The sequence below is a fragment of the Tyto alba genome, unplaced genomic scaffold (assembly GCF_018691265.1).
Source record: "Tyto alba isolate M040663 unplaced genomic scaffold, T.alba_DEE_v4.0 Super-Scaffold_23, whole genome shotgun sequence".
In the NCBI taxonomy this organism is placed as follows: Eukaryota; Metazoa; Chordata; class Aves; order Strigiformes; family Tytonidae; genus Tyto; species Tyto alba.
This window is the reverse complement of record NW_024881297.1, coordinates 4,278,962-4,300,771: the sequence shown is the minus strand read 5'-3', so window position 1 is coordinate 4,300,771 and position 21,810 is coordinate 4,278,962. Positions and strand designations below refer to the sequence as shown.

Sequence of the window (21,810 nt, the reverse complement as noted above, 5' to 3'; positions counted from 1 at the left end):
AACTGCAGCTACTTATAAAAATAGTTATATACCAGTCTAATTCCTGGAAAAAGTAGCAACAGTAGTGTCTCCACGGCAGTGGTGCAGCTTTTGAGCACTGCCTTTTCAGAAGTTTAATTTCAAGTGCCTGTTTATTTCAAAGTTTTGACTATAACCTCCTTGATATTGCCAGAACTATGGGCTCCAGCCTTTCATCATTGTTGAATGCATAGAGTTGACAGCTCAGAATTGCTATTTCTCTCTGTTGAGCTGATACTGATGGGGGGTTTTTTGTGCCTTCCTTGTATGGAGCAGGACTGGCATAAAACTTCCAGCGTGATATAATTTTCTCTGTGTAGATTGTAGATTTAAAAAGCAGAGCTGAAATTAATCAGCTGTTTTATGATGTTAAGATGCTCGGATCCATGTGCTGGATCTTCATGTTTGTTTTTGTTGGGGTGTTTGGTTTGGATTGGTTTGGGGTTTTCTTTGTGTGTGTGTGTTTTTTTAAAAAATAGAGGCATAGCCATGGCACAACAAATTTAAAAGCAAGAGGTTCACCTGGTATGTGGTGTTCCATACTTGCAGCATAGCCATTTGAACAGTGAGTTTGGAGTGGTAGTCCAGGTAGGGATGCCTTTCTTTGTAACATGTGCAATGCTGAATGGTCTTCTAATGACTGATAGTTGACTGCTGGATTTAATTTATCAGTTGTAAGACTGCAGCCATGGAGAACTATGTTTTCATATTTATGAAAAAAGTTAACTTCCTGTCACTTTTAGTAGAGGAGAACCGAGTTGAAGACATTTTAAAATAATCTTTCCCCTTCTCTTTTTGAAGGAGCAAACGTGAATAGGACGACAGCTAACAACGATCATACAGTGTTGTCGCTGGCCTGTGCTGGAGGTCATTTGGCAGTTGTGGAGTTACTGCTAGCTCATGGTGCTGATCCTACGCACAGATTGAAGGTTTGTCACTCAACTACCATATTTTCCTCTGAGGTAGTCTTTCATTAATCTTAAAACTAGCAATAGCCAAGCAAATTTGCTCCTGTTGTTGGGTCAGTTGCAGAGAATACATGTCACGATTTAAATAGATTTAAGATGCAAGACCTGGTATTTCCACAGCAGGCATTATGGTCATGAACGTATTTATAGAAGTTGGAGTTAAGAGAAGGTCTGTTGATGACCATGAATGTAAAGGTTGCACTCCAGTTGTTGTAAGGTCGTAACTGTGGAAGAGGAAGGAAAATTTTAAAAAAGTACCAGGTTTTTTTGGAAATACTGAATAGAGTCATTAAGTTTTGATGTGGACTTACTGCAGATTGAATGAATATTTATTAAAGCAATCTTAACATGTACTATCGCGTCTCCCAGAATGCTTAAGTGTTGTCATGTTTTGAAGACGTTGTTTTCTAATCTTGTGATCTTTCTCTATTTAGGATGGATCAACCATGTTAATAGAGGCAGCAAAAGGTGGTCATACCAGCGTGGTTTGTTACCTTCTAGATTATCCAAACAACTTGCTTTCTGCTCCTCCACCTGATGCTACTCAGCTGACCCCACCATCCCATGATTTAAATAGGGTAAGATTTAAGGTCTGGTTATCTGCGGATTCGTGGGGCTTTTTTGCATTTCTTCTTGCAGGTTACTCAGGAGTTTAAAGAGAAGTGTCATGTCATTTCATGAACTACTGAACTATAGGTAAACACGCCGAAAATTTACTTGTAGCTGTTCTGAAAACGGTGAAGATGCTTTTGAGCATTACAGTGTAGTGCTTTCATTGTTCTTGTTATAGCTCTATAAATATTACTGGGAAAAAAATAGGGAGGAAAAAAAAAACCCAGCAAGTGAAAAGGTCTGCTTTAACGAGACTCTGCAGCATTATATTTGTAGCCCATTGTGGCTTGTATTTGCGTTACTATAGTATAGCACTCTACCATGGTGAGATGAGTATTGTTTGGGAAGTAATTTTGTAGGTTAAAAATGCAAAGTATATAGAAGTCAGATGATCTCAAATTGTTAACTATTGAACTCAGCATATTAAAAATAGTACTAAATGTTATTAGTCACCGTTAAAGTCTGTTTTCCTAACAGGTCTTGTTTACCTTCTATTGAATTATAATTAGATTAGAGTATGAGATAAGTAATCTGTTAGTATCCAACATTTTAGGCTCCTCGTGTACCAGTGCAGGCGCTGCCCATGGTCGTCCCACCCCAGGAGCCTGACAAACCCCCTGCTAATGTCGCCACAACCCTTCCCATCAGAAATAAAGGTCAGTCTTAGTTCTGGAGCTTATTTTCTAAATATCCTTCCAAGGTAGAAGATAGTGGGTTGCACTTCTAGCAGAGTAGTACCTATGAAGAGTGTTTATGGATTCAGTCAAGGAAACTGCAATTTTTTTTTTTTTTTAAGGATTTGCTTATCTGCCAAATATGAAGTGTCAGTCATCTAACCCTGTAATCATAAAGCATCAAGAAATCTGCCTAAGTAAATATGTTAAAATACATATTAGTCTGACATATTGGATGCAAAATGTCACCCAGAAGCCTGTATAAGCTTGATAATGCAAGTTGTAAAAACTGTTAATTTCCATATCGTAGTTGATTTGATAACTTGTGTTTACTTAGGATAGTAGTCTTGGAGTGGGTTTGACTAACTTGATTGAAGGCGGAATTTCTTGTACTATAAAATATTTAGTCTGATGTGGCTCAGGTCCTCCTAGGACTAAATTTGCATCTATTTTGATATTGCTATTTTGACACTTAAAGCTTTGTGTACTAAAGAATTCTCTTCCAAAACAATTTTTATCAAGGATCAGCAATAGTGCAAATACAGGCGTGCATGTCATAAAATTAATACTGTGTGTACACTTGTATTGTTCTGGAAATACAGCGAGGATGACTGGAAGAAACTGGGCACCTCCACTGACTCAAATCCTGAGTTTTGATTTGTCTTTCGCCCTTCAAAATTAACTGATTGTTCCTTCTCCAACTGGTATGGCAGACCATGTCAGCTGTGTTACTGTGGACTTCTTCATAAAAGATGAATTGGATGAGTCCATCGCTCATTCTTACAGGAAGGCTGAAATATTTGCCTTGCCTGGGCAGAGAGCTGAGTTTTGACACAGGCAAAATCATGTCTGCTATGGATAAAACGTAGTGGCTAAACATACCCTGTTAGATCCTGTTAAATATAAATGACTGTCCTGGGTTCTAGCGCTGTTTGTCAACTGAGCAAAGCTGGATACCTGTAGTGAAAGGATTCAGTAGTCCTAGAAAGTGTAGTGCTTCCTAAAATGTACCAAGTTATTCACAAAGCTGGTGGCCTAGAACAAGTCACCTGTCCCTCGAGATGTTTTTGCATCACTTTTGCTGTGCTTTCAGGGCTGTAACCATATGTTTATGTCTTAACACGATACCAGGCACAAAACGTCAAGTAAAGAGACAGCATATCCTTTCTTTTTGTTCCCATTTATCTTGTAGCACCACTTGATAACAGCGGCGCTTGAGACAATCGCTTCATTTGGCAAAAGTATAACAATTGTTGGAGTAAATATGTCAACGTAGCTCAGGGTTATTTGGAATGTATGCACAGTAATCTGTACTGTTAAATTGCAGTCTGACTGCTGTATTAAAATTGTTAGTGAAAGATACAGTTTTCTTTGAGGGCCTTAGAGTACACGCTGACCTTCTGTGGGTGCTGTGTCTTGGTGCATAACTGGCCATTTAGCATCCCAGCAGTAGCTCTATAATGAGGATGCCATTCATATGCACTTCCATTGGTTCTGAGGGGGTTTCTTTTTCACACAGCTGCTTCTAAACAAAAGTCCAGCAGTCATTTGCCAGCAAACAACCAGGATGTACAGGGTTACATCACCAATCAGTCTCCAGAGAGCATTGTAGAAGAGGCTCAGGGCAAGTTGACAGAGCTGGAGCAGAGGATAAAAGAAGCCATAGAGAAGAATGCTCAGCTGCAGTCCCTGGAATTGGCACACGCTGACCAGCTCACCAAAGAGAAGATTGAGGAGCTGAACAAAACGAGAGAGGAACAAATTCAGAAGAAGCAAAAGATTTTGGAGGAACTGCAGAAAGTGGAGCGAGAGTTACAGCTGAAAACTCAGCAGCAGCTAAAAAAGCAATATCTAGAGGTAAAAGCGCAAAGAATTCAGCTACAGCAGCAGCAGCAGCAACAGTCTTGCCAGCATCTGGGACTACTGACTCCTGTTGGGGTAGGAGAACAACTCTCAGAGGGAGACTATGCACGATTACAGCAAGTGGACCCCATCTTGCTTAAAGATGATCCTCAGCAAGCTGCTGCGCAGACGGGTTTTGCACCAATTCAGCCTCTGGCGATGCCACAAGCTTTGCCTCTGGCAGCAGGTTCCTTACCTCCAGGGTCCATCGCAAATCTTACAGAACTGCAAGGTGTTATAGTTGGACAGCCAGTATTGGGCCAAGCACAACTAGCAGGGCTGGGGCAAGGAATACTGACAGAAACACAGCAAGGGTTAATGGTAGCCAGCCCTGCTCAGACGCTCAATGACACGCTGGATGACATCATGGCAGGTGGGTTTATATTGTTATGAGCAGGTATAATATTTGCTTGACCAGTTGAGGGTATGTCCACTTCTTTGTGTGTGTGTGTTTGTGTATTCCCGCTAGCTCTACAGCAAGTGCCACTAGCCTACTGCTCCCCATCTTGAGGAGTTCAGAAAACTAGTTTTAACTTTTCAATTTGCAGGGTTGCCTTTCCTTTTGTTGAGCTAACTGGTGCCTGTTTGTCAGGTTGGTATGTCAGAAGTGGCATTTTTAACTCTTCATAGTTGGTGGGGGGACGTGCTAGGGTGTAACAGTTCTATTTCGGCCTCTTCGTAGCTCAGGAACAACATATTCACGATCCTGGTTAGTACTTCGGACTAGGTAACTGAGAACTGCCTTGGAGCACCCAGAATACCCTTTGAGCAACTGTAGCATCACATCAAGCCTGTAATGTGTAAGGAACCTGTAGGCTTGAGTTTTGAATGAGAGCCACTCTAGTTGGCCTTCAGTAGTATACCTATTGGAAGCTTTTACTTCTGTTGGGGAAACAAAGATAATCCTATAACTTTTAAAAATGTCTACTCCATAAAAATGGCTGCTTTGCTGGCGAAAACCAAATCTAGCCTTATCAAATTCTTCTTAATTGCTTCAGAGAATTCTTTACCCAGAGTGACATCAGTCTTTTAAGACCTAAGTAGTAAAAGAAAATAACGCAACAGGTTTTAAATACTATAGGAAATGTGAGTTGCTAGTGTTCCTTTTCTTTACACCTGCTTGAGTTGCACTTAATCCTGTTTCCATGTTAAAGTCCTGTAAAAAAATCATTTACTTAGATGAATACAGGTTAACTGTTAGGACATAGTGTTAAAAAAGTCATGTCACTCTGAAAATTTTCTGAGGTGCTCTGGGTTAAGGTGATGAGCTTTTGTTGTGTGGTTTTGTTTTGTTTTGGTTTTTTTCCTGTCTATTTTGACAAGTCTGCTTTGTAAAGCATGTTAGGATGAGGGGCATCTGCCAGAGGAGAAGCAGCTCTGGGAATGTTTTAGCCCAGATGGGTGGAGCTGGTCCTGCATGTACTGCAAAAGTTATTGGAGTACAATAGTAGTGCAGAGTGATTAGAAGATATAGAGGTGGCTAAAAATACCAGGTGGTGATTGTTTAAAAATACTTGGAACAACCCTTTTCAAAGTAGGCAACTAATGAGTAACCTGATGTTCAGGCAAACCCTCATTAAAAATTATTGAAATTTACAGGAGCTACAGAAACTCTTTTCTAAAACTCTGGTATTAGAATTGAAGCCTAGACATACAAATTGGAACCTGTCAGTGGATAAAAACCAAAGTGGATACATGAAAAAGTAGATGAAACTGTCCATCATGCATTGATAGTGAAGATTTCTCACTTAGAGCTGCTGAGATACGTAACAATAACAGCTATTCAGTTCCAGAGATGGGATAGTTACAGTTCTTGGTGACTTATGAAGAATCCGTGCAATGCACTTTGTGTAGCAGTAAAACTTAAATTTTGAGTTAGGATATTTGTTATTTGTTTAACTGCATAGAAGATCTTCAGAATCTACGACTTTAGATCATCTGCCACGTACCCAAATGCTCATGCATGCCTTTTTGGAAAAGTCGGGTCTTTCCAATGTGTACTTGAGTGACTGTTTTTGTACTACTTAATCCCAGTTCTTAGCATGTGCATGCACATGCACAATTGGAAATGATGTCTAAGTTCATAGAATTACAGGAGGGGTTGGGTTGGAAGGGAACTTTAAAGACCATCCAGTCCCACCCCCCCTGCCCCGGGCAGGGCCCCCTTCCCCCAGCCCAGGGGGCTCCCAGCCCCGTCCAACCTGGCCTTGAACCCTTCCAGGGAGGGGGCAGCCACAGCTGCTCTGGGCACCCTGGGCCAGTGTCACACCGCCCACACAGGGAAGAATTTCTTCCTTATTTCTAATCTAAATCTTCCCTCTTTCAGTTTAAAACCGAAGGGCTCCCCGGAGCCTTCTCTTCTCCAGGCTGAACCCCCCCAACTCTCTCAGCCCGGCCCCCCAGGGGAGCTGCTCCAGCCCCCCCAGCATCTCCGTGGCCTCCTCTGGCCCCGCTCGAGCAGCTCCGGGTCCTTCTGCTGTTGGGGGCCCCCGAGCTGGCCCCAGCACTGCAGGGGGGGGTCTCATGAGAGCAGAGTGGAGGGACAGAATCCCCTCCCTGGCCCTGCTGGCCACACTTCTCTTGGTGCAGCCCAGGATGCAGTTGGCTTTCTGGGCTGTGAGCTCACAGTCGGTTTTCCATCCACCAACACTCCCAAGTCCTCCTCTGCAGGGCTGCTCTCACTCATCACCCAGCAAATTGTGCTCTGGAAGGTATTTGTGTCAAGCCTATTAAAGGCAGCACAGGTGAAATTCCATTTTTGCTTTTCTGTGAAGTGGCTAATTTTAGGGTTTTTTAAGCGAGAGCAGACACAGACCCGAGAGGACAACTTAAGTACCAGCGTGAATCCACGTCAGAAGTTAATGTGGAGGTGAAATGGGCCCAATGCAACGCAGAACATTTAAGCAGCAGCTAAATGTTTTATCAGTAGCTTTGTGTGTTGCTTTAATAGGAACCCTCTAGAGTATTCCCGTAGATTTAAGTCTCTGATCCTGAGGCGACTTTACTTTAGTTCCATTAGAGCTGTGGCTTGCAGCACTGGTGACAAGTTTCACCTTGACTATGCAAACTTTATCTAATGTTTATGTCTGTGCTTAACTGGTTACAAACAATGAGTTCAACTTTTACATCCTTTTTAAGGACTTGGTTAAAACAAGGCCAGTTGTTCAAATGTTGGTATTTGTCAGAGGTGAGTATAAGACATGGGTGGATATTGCTGTAGGGGTTGAGTGCTGTTGCTGGGACTTCAGAGCCAGGGTTCTTTGCTATTAGAGAAGCTAATTGCTGTTACCAGAGTTCTTCTCAATTTGCCTGGAAACAGTGAAGAGAATGTAGCAAGGTGAGGGGTTTGGGTTTGTTTTTGTTTTTGTTTTTGTGTTTTTTTTTTAAAGAAAGAAGTAGGATAATTGAAGTAGTAAATAATCTTTCAGTGTTAACTTTGGGCTGCTTTCTGATCCTGCTGGAATTGATGGCAAGCAAAATGTTCACTCTTTAGCTTCAGAAGTTGAAGAAGTTCTTTCTTGCTGTTGAGGCTAGTGAATGAAAGTGTTTTTTAGGGTTAGTTACGTAACTCTTGAATTAAAACATTAAATATGTTAAATGATGTGTTAAGGATATAAAGAAAAAAATGCTTTTTTTAATAGAAAACTTTTTTTAAAATGGTAACTATTTTAACGTGTATGTCCAGTAACAAAGCCTCACAAAGAACTTCAGGAATCTTGAAGCACTTGATAGGATTAATTCCTGGAAGCTACTTTGTGGGATGAGCCAGTTTTAACTGTGACTCTCTAAATTAATATGTAGGAAAGAATATGCATTAACTGGAGGTTCTTCGCAGAAACTCAGTACTGAAAAAATAATTGTAGAGCACCGGCATCACAGAAAAATTGGGAAGTTCTGTCCCACTTGCCACCCATACAGGAGCTGCAGAAAACTGAGGCTGCGAGCATTTGTGCACTGGTGTAACTACAATTGGTTGCTGACCACGGCTCCACTGTTCTTGCAAATGGATGGTAAATGCATTTACACTTTTGTACGTGGAATCTTAAGAGACTTCCATCTATTGCCAGGCAGCTGGGTTTGTGTGGGACTGAGCCTGTGACAGTCTGCCTTCCAGACTGTAACTAATAATCAAGACTTGCAGGTGTGGTGTGGTTTTCAGGCTTCGTCCATGGAGCTGTTAGTGCATAGAAGCAATGCTGTATGTTTGTATTTGAATTGAGGACACAACTTTGACTCTTGTAACTCAAGGCATGTTACGCATCTCAGGTGGTCCGTGTTGCTTTTGAGCATGTGTGGCAGGAACATAGCTTTTAATAACTTAAGATACTACAGAGAAATTGGGGGCAGAGGAGAGGAAACTGATGTAGAACAAGCCTTCTGAGTTGGCTTGAAACAAGTTGGAAGAAGCTGAGTTATCTAATATATTTCTTGTGACTTTTTCTTTTTTGGTCCCTCATCTTGGCTTATTGCAATGTAATGTGAAACAGTTCTTTTACACATCTACTGTTGATGTTACAGGAGATAAGGAATTAACTGTGTAAGAAGAATGCTGTGCCCACAGTCAGACAACATTAGTAAGAAACTTAATGGTTGATGTAAAGATGAAATGGGATTATAAAGGTGCTTGGTTTCTGTAATATCTTGCACTTAATGAAAATACAAAGTGTTCAAGGAAGCAGCAGACTTGAACATCCTGAACAACCCCATGTGTCTTTTAAAATGTCAGGCTTTTTTTCCAGACATACATTCTGATTTAGGACATGTAGATCAGTGAGGAAAAAATACCATTGGCTCAAATGTTAAGTATGTTCTCTTAGTTTTCAGGTTATTCAATTTGTCAGCTTGGCTGTTTTCTTTCCTCCTCTGTTACTGGGGCTGCGTTTGTAGAGCGAAATGCTTCTCTGGAGGGTGAAGCTGTGAGGATGTACTTTTTTTTTTTTTTTTTTTAATTGAAGCTAAGAGAAAGTTGAGATGTCTAGAAAGGAGTCAGTATGAAGAGCAGCTATGCTCCTAATTATCAGTAAGCACGAAACTGGTTGTCTAATATCCAAACAAAGACTTCAGCTAGAATAGTCAAATGGTGCTTGGAGAGATGTATTCTGACAAAGAATCTTGACCTCGTTTCATAATGTGATTAAGACTGGTAGCTGGTCCCGTACCAAGTCATGTATATACTAAAATATTCTAATAATGAACTAGCTTTGAAGACTTCGTTATCACAGGCACGAAGCAGCGATGCTTTAATGTTGAAGTACAGATTTTTAGTTAAATTTTGCCCCTGGTCCATTAGAGTAGATGGAGGGGTGGAGGGGAAAGACAAACCTTTGACTGTTTGTGCACTTGGATGTGATGATCCAAGCTAGTTGGTTGCTCTTTTCACTGCTCAAGACTGTTGTGAAAACATTCTGGCTTAGTTGAAATATTTTGGCTTATTGAAAACTTCCAGTATTTTTGTTTGGACACTGTAAAGATTTTTTTCATTGCCCTTGGCATGTTCCTTTCAAATTTGAGCTCTGCACAGGTGATGTTGAAATAAATACAATCAAAGTCGTTAGCCATCTTATCTTGGTGAAATGTGCTGTAGGGATATGAACTATACTGGTCTGAATTATTGATGAACAACACCTGAAATATGTTTAATATGAGAACTGTAAGTCAACATGCATATTCTCCTCTACTAGCATGCATAAAAACATTTATATATTGGTTGTACATTAAAAGTTTTCTTTCTTGTGGGAAGAGGGATGTTGGCTTTTAAACATGTCTTCTGGGGATTTTGGTTGGTTGGTTGTTTTTTTTTCTTCCCCCTCACTGTAACACCATTGGTATCAAAAAAACAGACTTCACCTGAAAAGACATCTTCCTAACCACCTTGACTATTTTTTATTTTTTTTAGAGTCTAGGAACTTTCATAGTGCCTCCTGTAATATAGCAGATGATCCCCAAACTGCATATTGGGGACTACAGCAGTAATTCACAGCAACTGTTGAAAATAAATGTGCTACTGTAGCAGGGTTAACTTTTTTCATGTGTGGATTATTTGATGATTGTGCTTTTATATCATCTGAGTTAAACATATTTGGTTAGTTTCCAGTCCATTTTACCATCTTTATTGGGTTCTTTTGGACTAGATCTGAGAGTCAAGAACCATAATCCTTTATAATTCCATTATTGTTTTATGCTGCTTTAACTTTCTCTTTGAACTTATAGGAAGAGGGTAAATATGTTAGTTTTTCAAGGTTACTTGTTCTGACTATATATATGAAGAGGAGAGCAGGAGTTGAAACTCACAACTTCTTATACTTTTATATGAAACTAATTTGAAGCTATGGTTTTAGGTTATATCTCTAATTTACAGTCGGAATAAGGAGTGAGATGAGTTTAAATTAGATGCTCCACTGAATGTTACTGTGTTCTGATCTTTGGTTAGTTCTCCTCTATACAGAACTCCCTTAAGTAATAGGTTTTGACCTTATGTCAGAGTATTTTGGCTTAGCTTCTGTATGCTTCTTTTAATCCATACCTAGTGTGATTTGTTGCATGAGAAGAGTTTTCAAAAGACACTCTAATGTAAAGATCAAGGGAGTTTGAATCTTGATTTACTCTTCAATATAAAGTTAATAATATTTTTGTAAGTTGGGGGGTGCTTTGTTTCTCTCAGTGATGTATATTAGCTTCCTTACTGGGATTTGCTATAGGAAGTCCAGAAATTAAATCAGTAATGAATAAAAAACATAGCTGCCTTCCAGAGGAAGGAGTACAGAAAATGGTGTGTTAGGATACCATTTTTGTGGCATCTGTTGAAAAACTTACCACTTGAGGTTAAACATAGGAGCTAATTATCAATGGCTGGCACTTAGGGACATGGCTGATTATTAAACCTCTTTGAAAAATGGACCAGACATGAGAAGTTGGGGATAAAGGACATTATTGAGATGTTCCACAACGTTACTTGGTGGTGTGTACTAGCTGAACACTGACAGTATATGGAAACTGCATTTCTTCCATTTTGCAGTTAAAATTGTTTTTGTCAACTTGACAGAAGTTTACAGTACTGTACTTTCTCTTTTGCTGATCACACCTGATAAAGGTCTGTAGAAATACTGGAGAAATGTCAGGGACAAAGATACTGTGTTCTTTTAAGGAAAACAAAGATAAAACAAACAAGTAGGAAAATTAAAGTCTTTCCCCAAAGCCTCTTCTGTATTAAAGTTTGCTTTGTACTTCTAAACATTATATGTATGAAGTGAATTTCAGGGAAATGTGACAGTCAGTGCTATTTTGTGTCATGTCAATGCACCATCATCAACTGTACAATGGTTTTACATTTTGCTTATCCTAACAACCTTGACCAAAGGTTCTGTAAAATGGTTGTTAAGAAGCTTCCACTCCTCTGGTTTCAACAAATTTTGCCATGTGAGCATCCTGACGCTAGCACTGTTGCTTTTTTATGTTTGGGGGGGAGGAGGGTGGTGGGAAGGGGTCGGAGGTGAAGGTTGGACAGACTTTTAATGAGAATCTTTATTTTAAGAAAATTGCATAGATACCCAATTGATTGGATTTATTCTGCAGTCCTGCTTCTAAAGGTACGGAACTCCTGGTCCAAATAATGGCTGACTTGTAGGAAAGATCTTTGATTTAAAAGAAAAATAATTTTTTTTTTCTTGTGGTGGGCTTCTAGAATACATGCCAATCTGATACTTACCTATTTCTTTGATTGAATACAGTTAACCTTTTTCATAGTTGTTAAATTCAAAGAGTTGAAAGTTCAGAGATCGGGTTAAATGTGTGGAGAATACGTATTTGTGGAAAACAAAGTTTTTAGGGAGTTCTGTCTGTCAGTGGGAGTTATATCCCACTGTCCATTTATTGACACGTTAAGCTTTTGAAGTGAAGTGCTTTGCTTTTACTAAGTGTAATTATTCTGTTCAACAGCAGTGAGCGGAAGAGCATCTGCAATGTCAAACACTCCTACCCACAGCATTGCAACTTCTGTCTCCCAACCTCAGACGCCAACTCCGAGTCCTATCATTTCTCCTTCAGCCATGCTACCAATCTACCCTGCTATAGATATCGATGCACAGGTAAGCCTGCAGCTGTCACTGCAGCACAGACGTGTGAAGTTATTTTGCTTCTGCATCCTGAATAATTCAACAACAGTAAACAGCTCTGTATAATGAATTGGTTCTAGAGACTTGAATTTCTGTGTTTAGAAATCCTGTACAACTCCTTGGAGAGTGGTAACCCACTTTCCTCTGTGCTCTTGCTGAACAAAAGAGAAGGTCTTTGAGTGACTAAACACTTCTATTGCTTATTTCTTTGTTGTCGGAGTGATTATGAGAAACAGAAAAGTTGTATTCTGACAGAATTTAATTATTTTTTGTGGCCTGATGTCCCAAGACAAAAATAAGCCTTCAAATGTTGCAAGCTGTTTTTTTTCTGGTTGTGCTAGAAGTTGTTGGCCAGCGGTCACCCAGCTTGATAGAAGTATGAAAGTATTGAAGTAATAATTTCTGTATTTTTTTTAACAAGAGGAGATAATACAAGCTCTCATTTCCACTAAAGAAAAGGTATTTCTGTATAGAATGTAATTTTAAAAAGGTCAACTTTATATTGACTTACAGCTGACTGCCCATTGCAAAAAAAAGCACACATTTACTAACTAGAATATGTATATGCATAGCTCTAGACTATAGAGAATACGGCGAAGATGTTGGCAGTATGGAGAGGAGGAAAGGCATGAGATGGTTGTGGAGAAAGGGAGAGAAACATTTGGAAGCCCAGTCTGGGTTACTTCAAGGGCTTGTGGCACCTGGCTTGGTTTCTGCTGTGGCCATGTCTGGGAGCTCTTGCCGTAACCTGGCCAGCCTTGTTAGCTGGTAGACACCAGTGCAGATCAGCGTTGTGAAAAGTTACCAACTACTCAGAGTCATAATGAAGTAAATCTAAGCTCTCATAGTAGCTAGGAAATGTGTTTGTGGGTTTTGGATGTTTTTGTTTTGTTGTTGTTGGAGAGATGTCATTTTAGTCAGTCCCTGTGCTGTAAGTAACAGTGCCAGTAGTCCTCTGAGTTTCTCAGTTGCTCTTTCAAACAGGATGCTGTGGTGGTCATTTCATGGGCCCTGGCAACACGGAGAAATTAAATGCACATTGTTTCGTAAGCAGAATCAAGGCTGATAAAGTCTCTCTGCTGTTACTGAGAACTACTGACCCCTAGAAATGCTCACTTGCAGACAGTGTAGGAGTGCTCTGAAGGGAAAAAAACTTGAAAGCAGAGTGTAAGCTCAAAGACTTCTTTATATTTTCAGCTGTTTAGTTCTTCTTTGATTACTGTGATTTGTGGACTCGCTGTAGCTGATTTCTACTGTTCAGAGGCTTCAGCAACAGTAGTGGTGAAATTGGGAATTTTTCCCTCTTTGGTTTAGCTCAAGGTTTAAGAATTAAAGATAGAATTTTTATCTTCATTATACTGTCTAAAGGTCACAGTCAGGCAGTGGTAAAGAATTTGATCTAGTTGGCAAAACACAAATGAAGTCTCAGTTCTGGTCGGGAGTTGTTCTTGAATCTCCCAGCAGAGCTGACCTGAGAAGTAGAATCCTGTTATGGACTCAAATACAAAATACAACTGTGAGGTAATCAGTAGACATGTCTTAAACTTGCAGAAGCTTTTTATTTTGTCACAGGTATAGTCATGCTTGGGCTAATAGGTAATATAACAGGAGTTATACTTGAAAAAGAAAATATTTATCTTGTTGTGTATGCGATGTCTGTTTCTTTTAGACTGAGAGTAATCACGACACAGCATTGACACTTGCTTGTGCTGGTGGCCACGAAGAACTAGTACAAACACTGCTAGAGAGAGGAGCTAATATTGAACACAGGGATAAGAAAGGTAGGTATCTCACTATGGCAGTACAGACCCTCTCTGGTTTTCCAGTGTATCACTAAATAAATACACAATAAGCATAGTCTTTATGTGAAGTTTTTAGGCTTGCTTTTCTGGTGGTTTAATTTGTCACATAAACTTCAGCTATGAATGTGGACTCTTCAGACATCTTTTTTCATTTCAGGGTTTACTCCACTTATTTTGGCTGCTACAGCTGGACATGTGGGTGTTGTTGAAATCTTACTGGATAACGGAGCTGATATTGAAGCCCAGTCTGAGAGAACCAAGGACACTCCCTTGTCTTTGGCTTGTTCAGGAGGGAGGCAAGAGGTAAAGTAAAACTTAAGTCTTCAAGAACAGTGCGTAGATTACATGTTGTGTCAGCATACTAAAGCTATCTTCCAAAGGAGTTACAGTAACTTAATATGCCATTCTATTTCAGGATGGCATGTTTTAAAAAGGATGGGAAGATCTTCACGATTTTTAAGTTACACATTGCAGCGTGTCTTTCTTAGACTGCTTTTTCACTTTTTATAAGCTGGACCAGTGACATGCAGATGACCTTATGACTGTAGTCACTGGTGGTACATTATGGGGCTTTTAGCAGCATAATTAGATATAGATATGGAAGTGAATGCCTTGAGTGTTCTTGTTGAGAAGCTGGAGTTAGACACGAATCAGTTTCATATGAGCCAAGAGGGTTTTCTAATGGATTCTCTATAGGCCATAGGATATTGGAATACTGCAGATGACTCCAGTGTCTCTGACTAAAAACACAAAGAACATTTTTCAAATTATCGATCAAAAGTACACATAAGGGAAGTTTTTTAAAATGTGATGTGAAGTACTGTGTTCTGTGACTTAATTATGAAATCTGTGTTCCAATTTTCTTTTTCCTAATGGCGGTTACAAATCTTAAGTGTATAATTTTGCTAGTGGTTCTGCTATTTGGATTTCAAGAGCCACAGTGGAAGCTGTATAATGTGGTGTAGGATCACTGTCCTCTGTGGTCATCTGGTAATTAATGAGATTAGAGACACCTCTCCCACTTCTGCAGGTTGCTGTAGCAGTGATACTGTGGCATTTAAAAGGTGGTCACTTCCCTAGACAAAATCTTACTGAAAATTAGCTGCTCTTCTGGCCTGTTTTTAGTGCCATCCAGAAGATTTCAGACACTGGGGGGATTAGCTGCAGTGACAATCACATGCTCTCTGGTGATGGGAAAGGCCTGCTTTTTATTAAGTGTTGTAGCAGCTTTTCTGGCCAGCAACCTCATACAACAAAAGTGAATTTACACTTACCTTTTCAGAGATTGGATTGATCGGTGTTTTTCAAACAGTATTTCTTGGAGGTGTGCATCATGTTTTCTTCCATGTTTTTTGTGAAGAAAGATGGCAAAACACTGGGCTTTGGGCAGTAGAGAGGATGTCGGGATGCCCTCCCACCCTGGTTTTTGTGTTTGACAGTATGTTTGTCCTATGATTTCATGGGAAGATATCCTGAATGAAAAGCTCTTGGCTTCAATTGTGCAGGTCTAATCTAAACACATTTTACACTTAAAAGCTGAAAGTGGAGCAAATTAAACATTGCACTGGGGATGACACAGTGGGTTTTCACCTCAGTGTTCATTTTGATTTTACATTGCTAGACCAGTTTCTTGTCAAGTCTTCTGCAGAAACTTCACTGCAGAATGTAAGCTTCATGTAGAATGTTGGGAAGCTGTGAATGGGTTGTAAATGTATCTGTAAGGAAGGAATAATGACAGAAGTACATGTGTTGTTTTTCTTAATGTGCAGAGAAAACCAGCAGGGATGCAAATGTTAATTTTTCTAATGTCTCTTGCATGATATTTCTGTGTACAGTTCGATGTAATGGTGCAAACAGAGAACATAAGATAAAAACATGCACCTGCTTTCTTGTTTGCTCTGCAGCTTCAGTTTGAGGATGAGTTCTAAACTTGATAGTGATCTGAGCGTTAAAATGGGAGAGGGCAGAAAGCAAGACTTTACTTGTACACTGTATTCAAACAGGATCTCTGGTTTTGGCAGTCTTCAAAGATGGCTGAAATAATCATAAGAATATCTTTTTTTTTTTTTTTTTTGCTATGTTATACAATTTGGTATGAATGGTTTAAGCATGTTAATGAATGATCATGATTGATTTTTAAAGAAAGTTTTACAGTGGCTTTGGGGACATAGTGACAGCTGCATCTGTTGATGGGGGTGAGGAGTGGAGGGAAGCAACTAAGTAAAATTGCTTTCTTACTGTTGGAAGATGTCAACGGTATATTTAGGCTTCAAAAACATTTGCGTTGGGTAGATTTGCAAGTTCTGGAGAAAACCAGATGTTATTTCTTACAACACTGCAGGTCGTAGAGTTGCTGCTAGCTCGAGGGGCAAACAAAGAACACAGGAATGTTTCTGATTACACACCTTTAAGCCTCGCTGCTTCTGGTGGCTACGTGAACATTATCAAGATTTTGCTAAATGCTGGGGCAGAAATAAATTCCAGGCAAGTTCCCTTTCCACAACTACTCTCATGGTTTTTGTAGTGTTCTGAGATTTTACCCTTTCCAGAAGGATTTCCTAACAACTTGACAACTGTGTGGAGCAAAATCTTACTATTCTTACATGATAACAACCAATGCATTGTTGAATTTGTAGTAGACTTCTTTCCCCTTAAGATAAAAATTAAAGGTTTGATTGTGAGTTTCTAATGCTTTTTCAACTTCCATCTCCCTCTGTGTATTTTATTAGCTTCTTTCCTGTATCGTATGAGTCATTTGTTGTCAAAGATTGAAATCTTTCTTTTTGCTCTGCTAGGCCTGGTGGATTGAAATTAGTTGTGGGTTATGTGAGGGAAATGCATGTGTTTTGTTTATCCCTTTGTTTTCCCTGTGTAGTTTAAAGAAGGCTTTTTCTATGTGCATATGCATGTATGTAATGCTTTTGCATCCATTGGGAGGTAGAAAATAGCTCAGTTGTGCACTGCACGAGCCAAATGAAAAGTCCAAGCAAAAGTTGCACTACTCATAAGAGATGCCTTTAAATTTACAGCAATTAAAAGGCAACATGCATAGTGTAGCTAATTAGAAATATTTGTACTAAGCAATGCTACTATGGGGAACCTCTTACAGTTTTGATAATAGTTGCTGTGTAGCCGATTTTTTTGGTCTTTATGTACTCTACTTCCACCTGTTTTGGTAAAGTCATTTCAGAAATATGATTGTGATTTAAAGAAGTTTCTTGATTCGTGTTTTTGTTTTTTTTTTTTTTTGTTTTTTTTTTTTTTTGTTTTTTTTTTTTTGTTTGTTTTGTTTTGTTTTGTTTTTTTTTTTCTTTTCTCTTTCAGAACTGGTAGCAAATTAGGCATTTCTCCCTTAATGTTGGCGGCCATGAATGGGCACACTGCTGCTGTCAAGCTCTTACTGGACATGGGCTCTGATATAAATGCCCAGATAGAGACCAACAGGAATACAGCACTGACGCTGGCCTGTTTCCAAGGGAGAACTGAAGTGGTTAGCCTGCTGCTTGATAGAAAAGCTAATGTGGAACATAGAGCTAAGGTAAGGAGCAAATAGCTGAATAAGTCTACAAAAAGAGATGCTTGTGGGTCATCACTTCCCTGTGGTTACCTGGTTTTCTTGCCTTTTGTGCAAGTTAACTTCTCTAGTTCAGTTAACAGACCCATACACTGAAGAGAAAAATAATGGCTGCACTTAAGGGCTAGTATTTTGGTGGTTAGAGAGTTCATCAAAAAATAACTGTTTCTTCTGAAGCCTTAATTAATCTTCAGGTGCTTACAATCATAAGACTAGTAATAAAAATAAAAGGTTTTAATGTATTCCAAAATAGCTAGAATCTTGGCCTAGGTATGCTCATGGTCTAATCTATTCTGTCTGGCCAGCTGCTTATATCCACAGTGGTGATGCAGAATTGGAGGGGGATATGTGTGCTTGGGAGTCTGTCAGTTGACCCAAACTCTTTAGGAAAAGGCTGTTCACTTAAAAAAAAATGGCTACAATATTGAGGGGGCGAAAAAAGAGACCCCCTGCAAATGTGGCATTCTGTTCTCCTTTTCCAGTGTACGTAATGGTTGCCACAGAGGAGCTCAAAAGGACCCACGCAGTCCTGATTGCTGCTAGGTATTCTTGCCAAAGTTCCATGTCCCCTTGGCCTAGCCCAGTGCTTTCTGGATGTTGCTGTGTAGAACCTCGTAATGAATATAGGAGATGTGATTTACATCGCCTGTATAAAAACAAGGGCACTTTATGGGACTTAATGCTGGCGATCCTCATCCCCTGAAGGCTGGTTGGGTCACTCCTGAGAAATGGAGAGCAGTGGGCTTTGAATCCCTCTTGACAGTGTGCAGCAGCAGAGGGCAGCTCTGCACTGTGCTGCTCAGTGAAAGCTCTTCTTGAGTCAGCTGAAGTTTTGCTCGCCTTCAAAATGCTGCTAAGCAGTTATATGTAAGCAGTTATAAAACTGGCCAGGTAACAATTGGAATCTGTACACCAGAACTAGGAGTATGTTGCTGGAAGTTGGAATAAATTTTTTATTTTATAAAAATAATTTTATAAATTATTTTTTCGGTTTGCTTGTCTTAGACTGGTCTCACACCGTTAATGGAAGCAGCTTCTGGTGGGTATGCAGAAGTGGGCAGAGTTCTGCTGGACAAAGGTGCAGACGTAAATGCTCCTCCAGTACCTTCTTCAAGAGATACAGCTTTAACCATTGCAGCAGACAAAGGGCACTACAAATTCTGTGAGCTTCTCATTAGCAGGTACTGTATTTGTAAGTGTGCTGACTGGGAAAAAAACCATCTTGAATAGGGTCTTAGTTAGACTAATCTTTCCTAATGTACAATAATATTTCCCAGTGTACACTGTAGATGAAGAAATGGGAAAGGTTCTGTGTCTGTTGACCATTACTGTGTATTTTTATTTATCAAAAGTGATCAAGTGAAGTTCTTTTCAGTGTAGGAATGCTTGCTTTTGCCCAAATGGACTAACTCAGTTTTTCCAGTCTCACCAAATCATCAATGTTAGTGTCCTGGTTTCAGCTGGGATAGAGCTAATTATCCTTTTTAGTAGGTAGAATAATGCTGTGGTTTGGATTCAATATGGGATTTGGTATGAGAGGAGTGTTGATGATAATATACTGATGTTTTCAGTTGTTGCTGAGAGATCCAGGACTCTCCAGCTCCCCATGTCCAGCCTGTGTGCAGGTGCACAAGAACCTGCGAGGGAGCAGGGCCAGAGCACTGGACCCAAACTGGGCAATAGTTCATATTGTGTAACGTCATGTGCAGTGTATAGATGAGAGTTGCCCAGGAAGCTGGCTGTCTTTCTATTCTGGGATTGTGGTTTGGGGGATTTTTTTTTTTTTTTTTTCCCCCTCTGGGATCGCTGGCCAGGAATGGGCTGGCCATTGGCCAGCAGGTGGTGAGCAGTCGCATTGTGCATCACTCATTTGTATGTTCTATTGTTGTTATTAGTATCATCATCATTATTATTTAATTTCAATTATTAAACTGTTCTTGTTCAACCTACAAGTCTTCTTACCTTTACCCCTCCAATTCTCTGGGGGAAGGTGAGTGAACAGCTGTGTGGTGGTTGGGTTTAAACCATGACAGTTGAAAACAAACAATTGCTTGTGAAGTTTACATGTGTGGTACACATAATGGTGACACACAGCCATTTTAGATGGTATTGTTAAGTCCTTAAACAGCAGAAGATGCACACAAGAACGTACATTTTCATGATGTAATTTTTTTTTTTTTTTTTTTTTAGATTGAACACAATGAATATTCAGTGTAATTATGTTTCTTGGGTAGCTTTTGGATATGTCATTTTCCAAATAGTAGCACTGGTTGTTGGCTTGTACTTGCAGTGTTGTAAGTTGTTCCGAGTAAGCTAATGAATACAGTGTACTGATGGATAGGAGTTAAGGAAAGAATTAGAGAAGCTTCAGAGACAGATGACAAACAGCATGTTTTAGAGTACTAAAAATGCTTTTAGGCTGCCTTGAAGCTCTTGATGGCATCAGAAGAAACAAAAAAACAACTTCTAGAAACTGAAGCACTCCATGAAGGCCTGTGTTGGATGTAAAAATGAGTATTGAATTTTAGCATATTGTTTGTGTGTTGCAAGTCCAGTTTTCCAGTCCAACTGATACATGAAATGAAAATCTGGTCCAGAGTTTTGATTGAATATGTTTGTTTTTTGTAGAGGAGCTCACATTGATGTGCGTAACAAGAAGGGGAATACTCCACTGTGGCTGGCAGCAAATGGAGGGCATCTCGATGTTGTCCAACTGCTAGTTCAAGCTGGAGCTGATGTGGATGCTGCTGATAACAGGAAGATAACTCCTCTTATGGCAGCCTTTCGAAAGGTAGAGTATGAAGTTCAGCTTTGGTCTTGGCTAATATTGTCTCGATCATCACTACGCAGTTGTTATAAGTAAAACATAACTGATAGAAACTACATATTTAAAAATATGTCAACTAATTTTAATACTTGGCACTGAATCTTCAAAAATAGGTGTGTGTCACCTGTATGATAAATTCTGGCAGAAATCTGCTATATAGACACTTTACTGAGGCTGGTTCTCATGGGTCTGTTGAGAAGTAGAAATTGCAGTGTATTTGTGCAGAGAGAGGGAATGTGTGATAGAACTGTGGGGCAATTGGGTTGATTTCTTCAGCCAGAGAGCATGAGCATTTTTGCCAAAAAAGTGCCATTTAGCTCTATTTGACTCTAGAGATAATAGTTGTTATCAAAGGAGCGTAGTTCAAGTGATGGAGTATTTGAAAAATGGTAAATGACTGTAGGAGCCTGCAACTGTTCAGTTGCCAGAACTGGGTGTTTGAAAACTACCAAAATAAAAGGCAGAAGTTCGTGGAAGTACGGCTGGAGTAAGGGCACTCTGACAACAGGTGCTGTAAGTGCTTGCCTTCTCTTCTGTCACAAATGTGAAGAAACATGCTGCACTAGTTTAGGAGGTGATAAAGATTAAAAAAAACCCAAACAAACAAACAAACAAACAAAAAAAAACAAAAACAAAAAACCCCAAAACAAAACAGAAAAAAACAACAACAAAAAAACAAACAAAAACCAAACAACCTAAGTGTTCAGAGCATCATTTGAAGGAGTTGATAATAAATATTTTGCAATGAGTGCTTGGACTAAAGTGTTTCTTAGCAAAAAAGAAGCAGCTGGCCTGATACAAAATCTCATCCTTGAAATTTTTTTTCAGGGTCATGTAAAAGTGGTGCGCTACCTAGTGAAAGAAGTAAACCAGTTTCCATCAGACTCTGAATGCATGAGATACATAGCAACAATTACTGACAAGGTAAGATTGTAAGAAAGGAAATATCTGAGAAGGAGTTGTGGTGTGACTTGGCTTAAGAGTTGATGTTATGAATGGTCTTTAGCTTCCTGGCACACCAGATTTCAGCCAAATGTTGAATCCCATTGGAATTCTTCAGAAAAAACATTGTGAAAAATGGGAACATGCAGCCACAGTAACTGTTTGCCTTAGTGCTGTGAGAAGAGTAGGAAAGGTAGTATTATTTATTTTCCATGCCTATTTTCAAGAGTTCTCCCAGTCGTTACCTCACTCTGCTCTGCATTACTCCTTGTTGAGTAATTTTGCACTGAATTTACGATGGCTTTTGCAGTGGGGTGGAGGTAACAGAATGAACTTCTGCTAAGAGTATGTGCAAGCTTAAATATGAAAGATTCACAGTC

General features: G+C 39.6%; 1 protein-coding gene across 6 annotated transcripts in view; it reads left to right on the top strand.

The window, feature by feature from the left end:
• ANKRD17 (ankyrin repeat domain 17) overlaps window positions 1-21,810 on the top strand; it is a 75,110-nt gene that overhangs the window by 39,068 nt on the left and 14,232 nt on the right. For 3 of the 6 annotated variants that reach the window (XM_042796598.1, XM_042796600.1, XM_042796601.1), the window contains exons 12-23: window positions 820-947; window positions 1,421-1,564; window positions 2,152-2,254; window positions 3,792-4,547; window positions 12,110-12,258; window positions 13,955-14,066; window positions 14,245-14,390; window positions 16,429-16,571; window positions 17,412-17,625; window positions 18,667-18,842; window positions 20,290-20,452; window positions 21,317-21,412. In XM_042796598.1, coding sequence (XP_042652532.1) covers window positions 820-947; window positions 1,421-1,564; window positions 2,152-2,254; window positions 3,792-4,547; window positions 12,110-12,258; window positions 13,955-14,066; window positions 14,245-14,390; window positions 16,429-16,571; window positions 17,412-17,625; window positions 18,667-18,842; window positions 20,290-20,452; window positions 21,317-21,412 — 2,330 coding nt within the window. The remainder of the gene's footprint in view (window positions 1-819; window positions 948-1,420; window positions 1,565-2,151; window positions 2,255-3,791; window positions 4,548-12,109; window positions 12,259-13,954; window positions 14,067-14,244; window positions 14,391-16,428; window positions 16,572-17,411; window positions 17,626-18,666; window positions 18,843-20,289; window positions 20,453-21,316; window positions 21,413-21,810) is intronic. The other 3 variants (XM_042796599.1, XM_042796603.1, XM_042796602.1) reach the window with 3 other exon arrangements.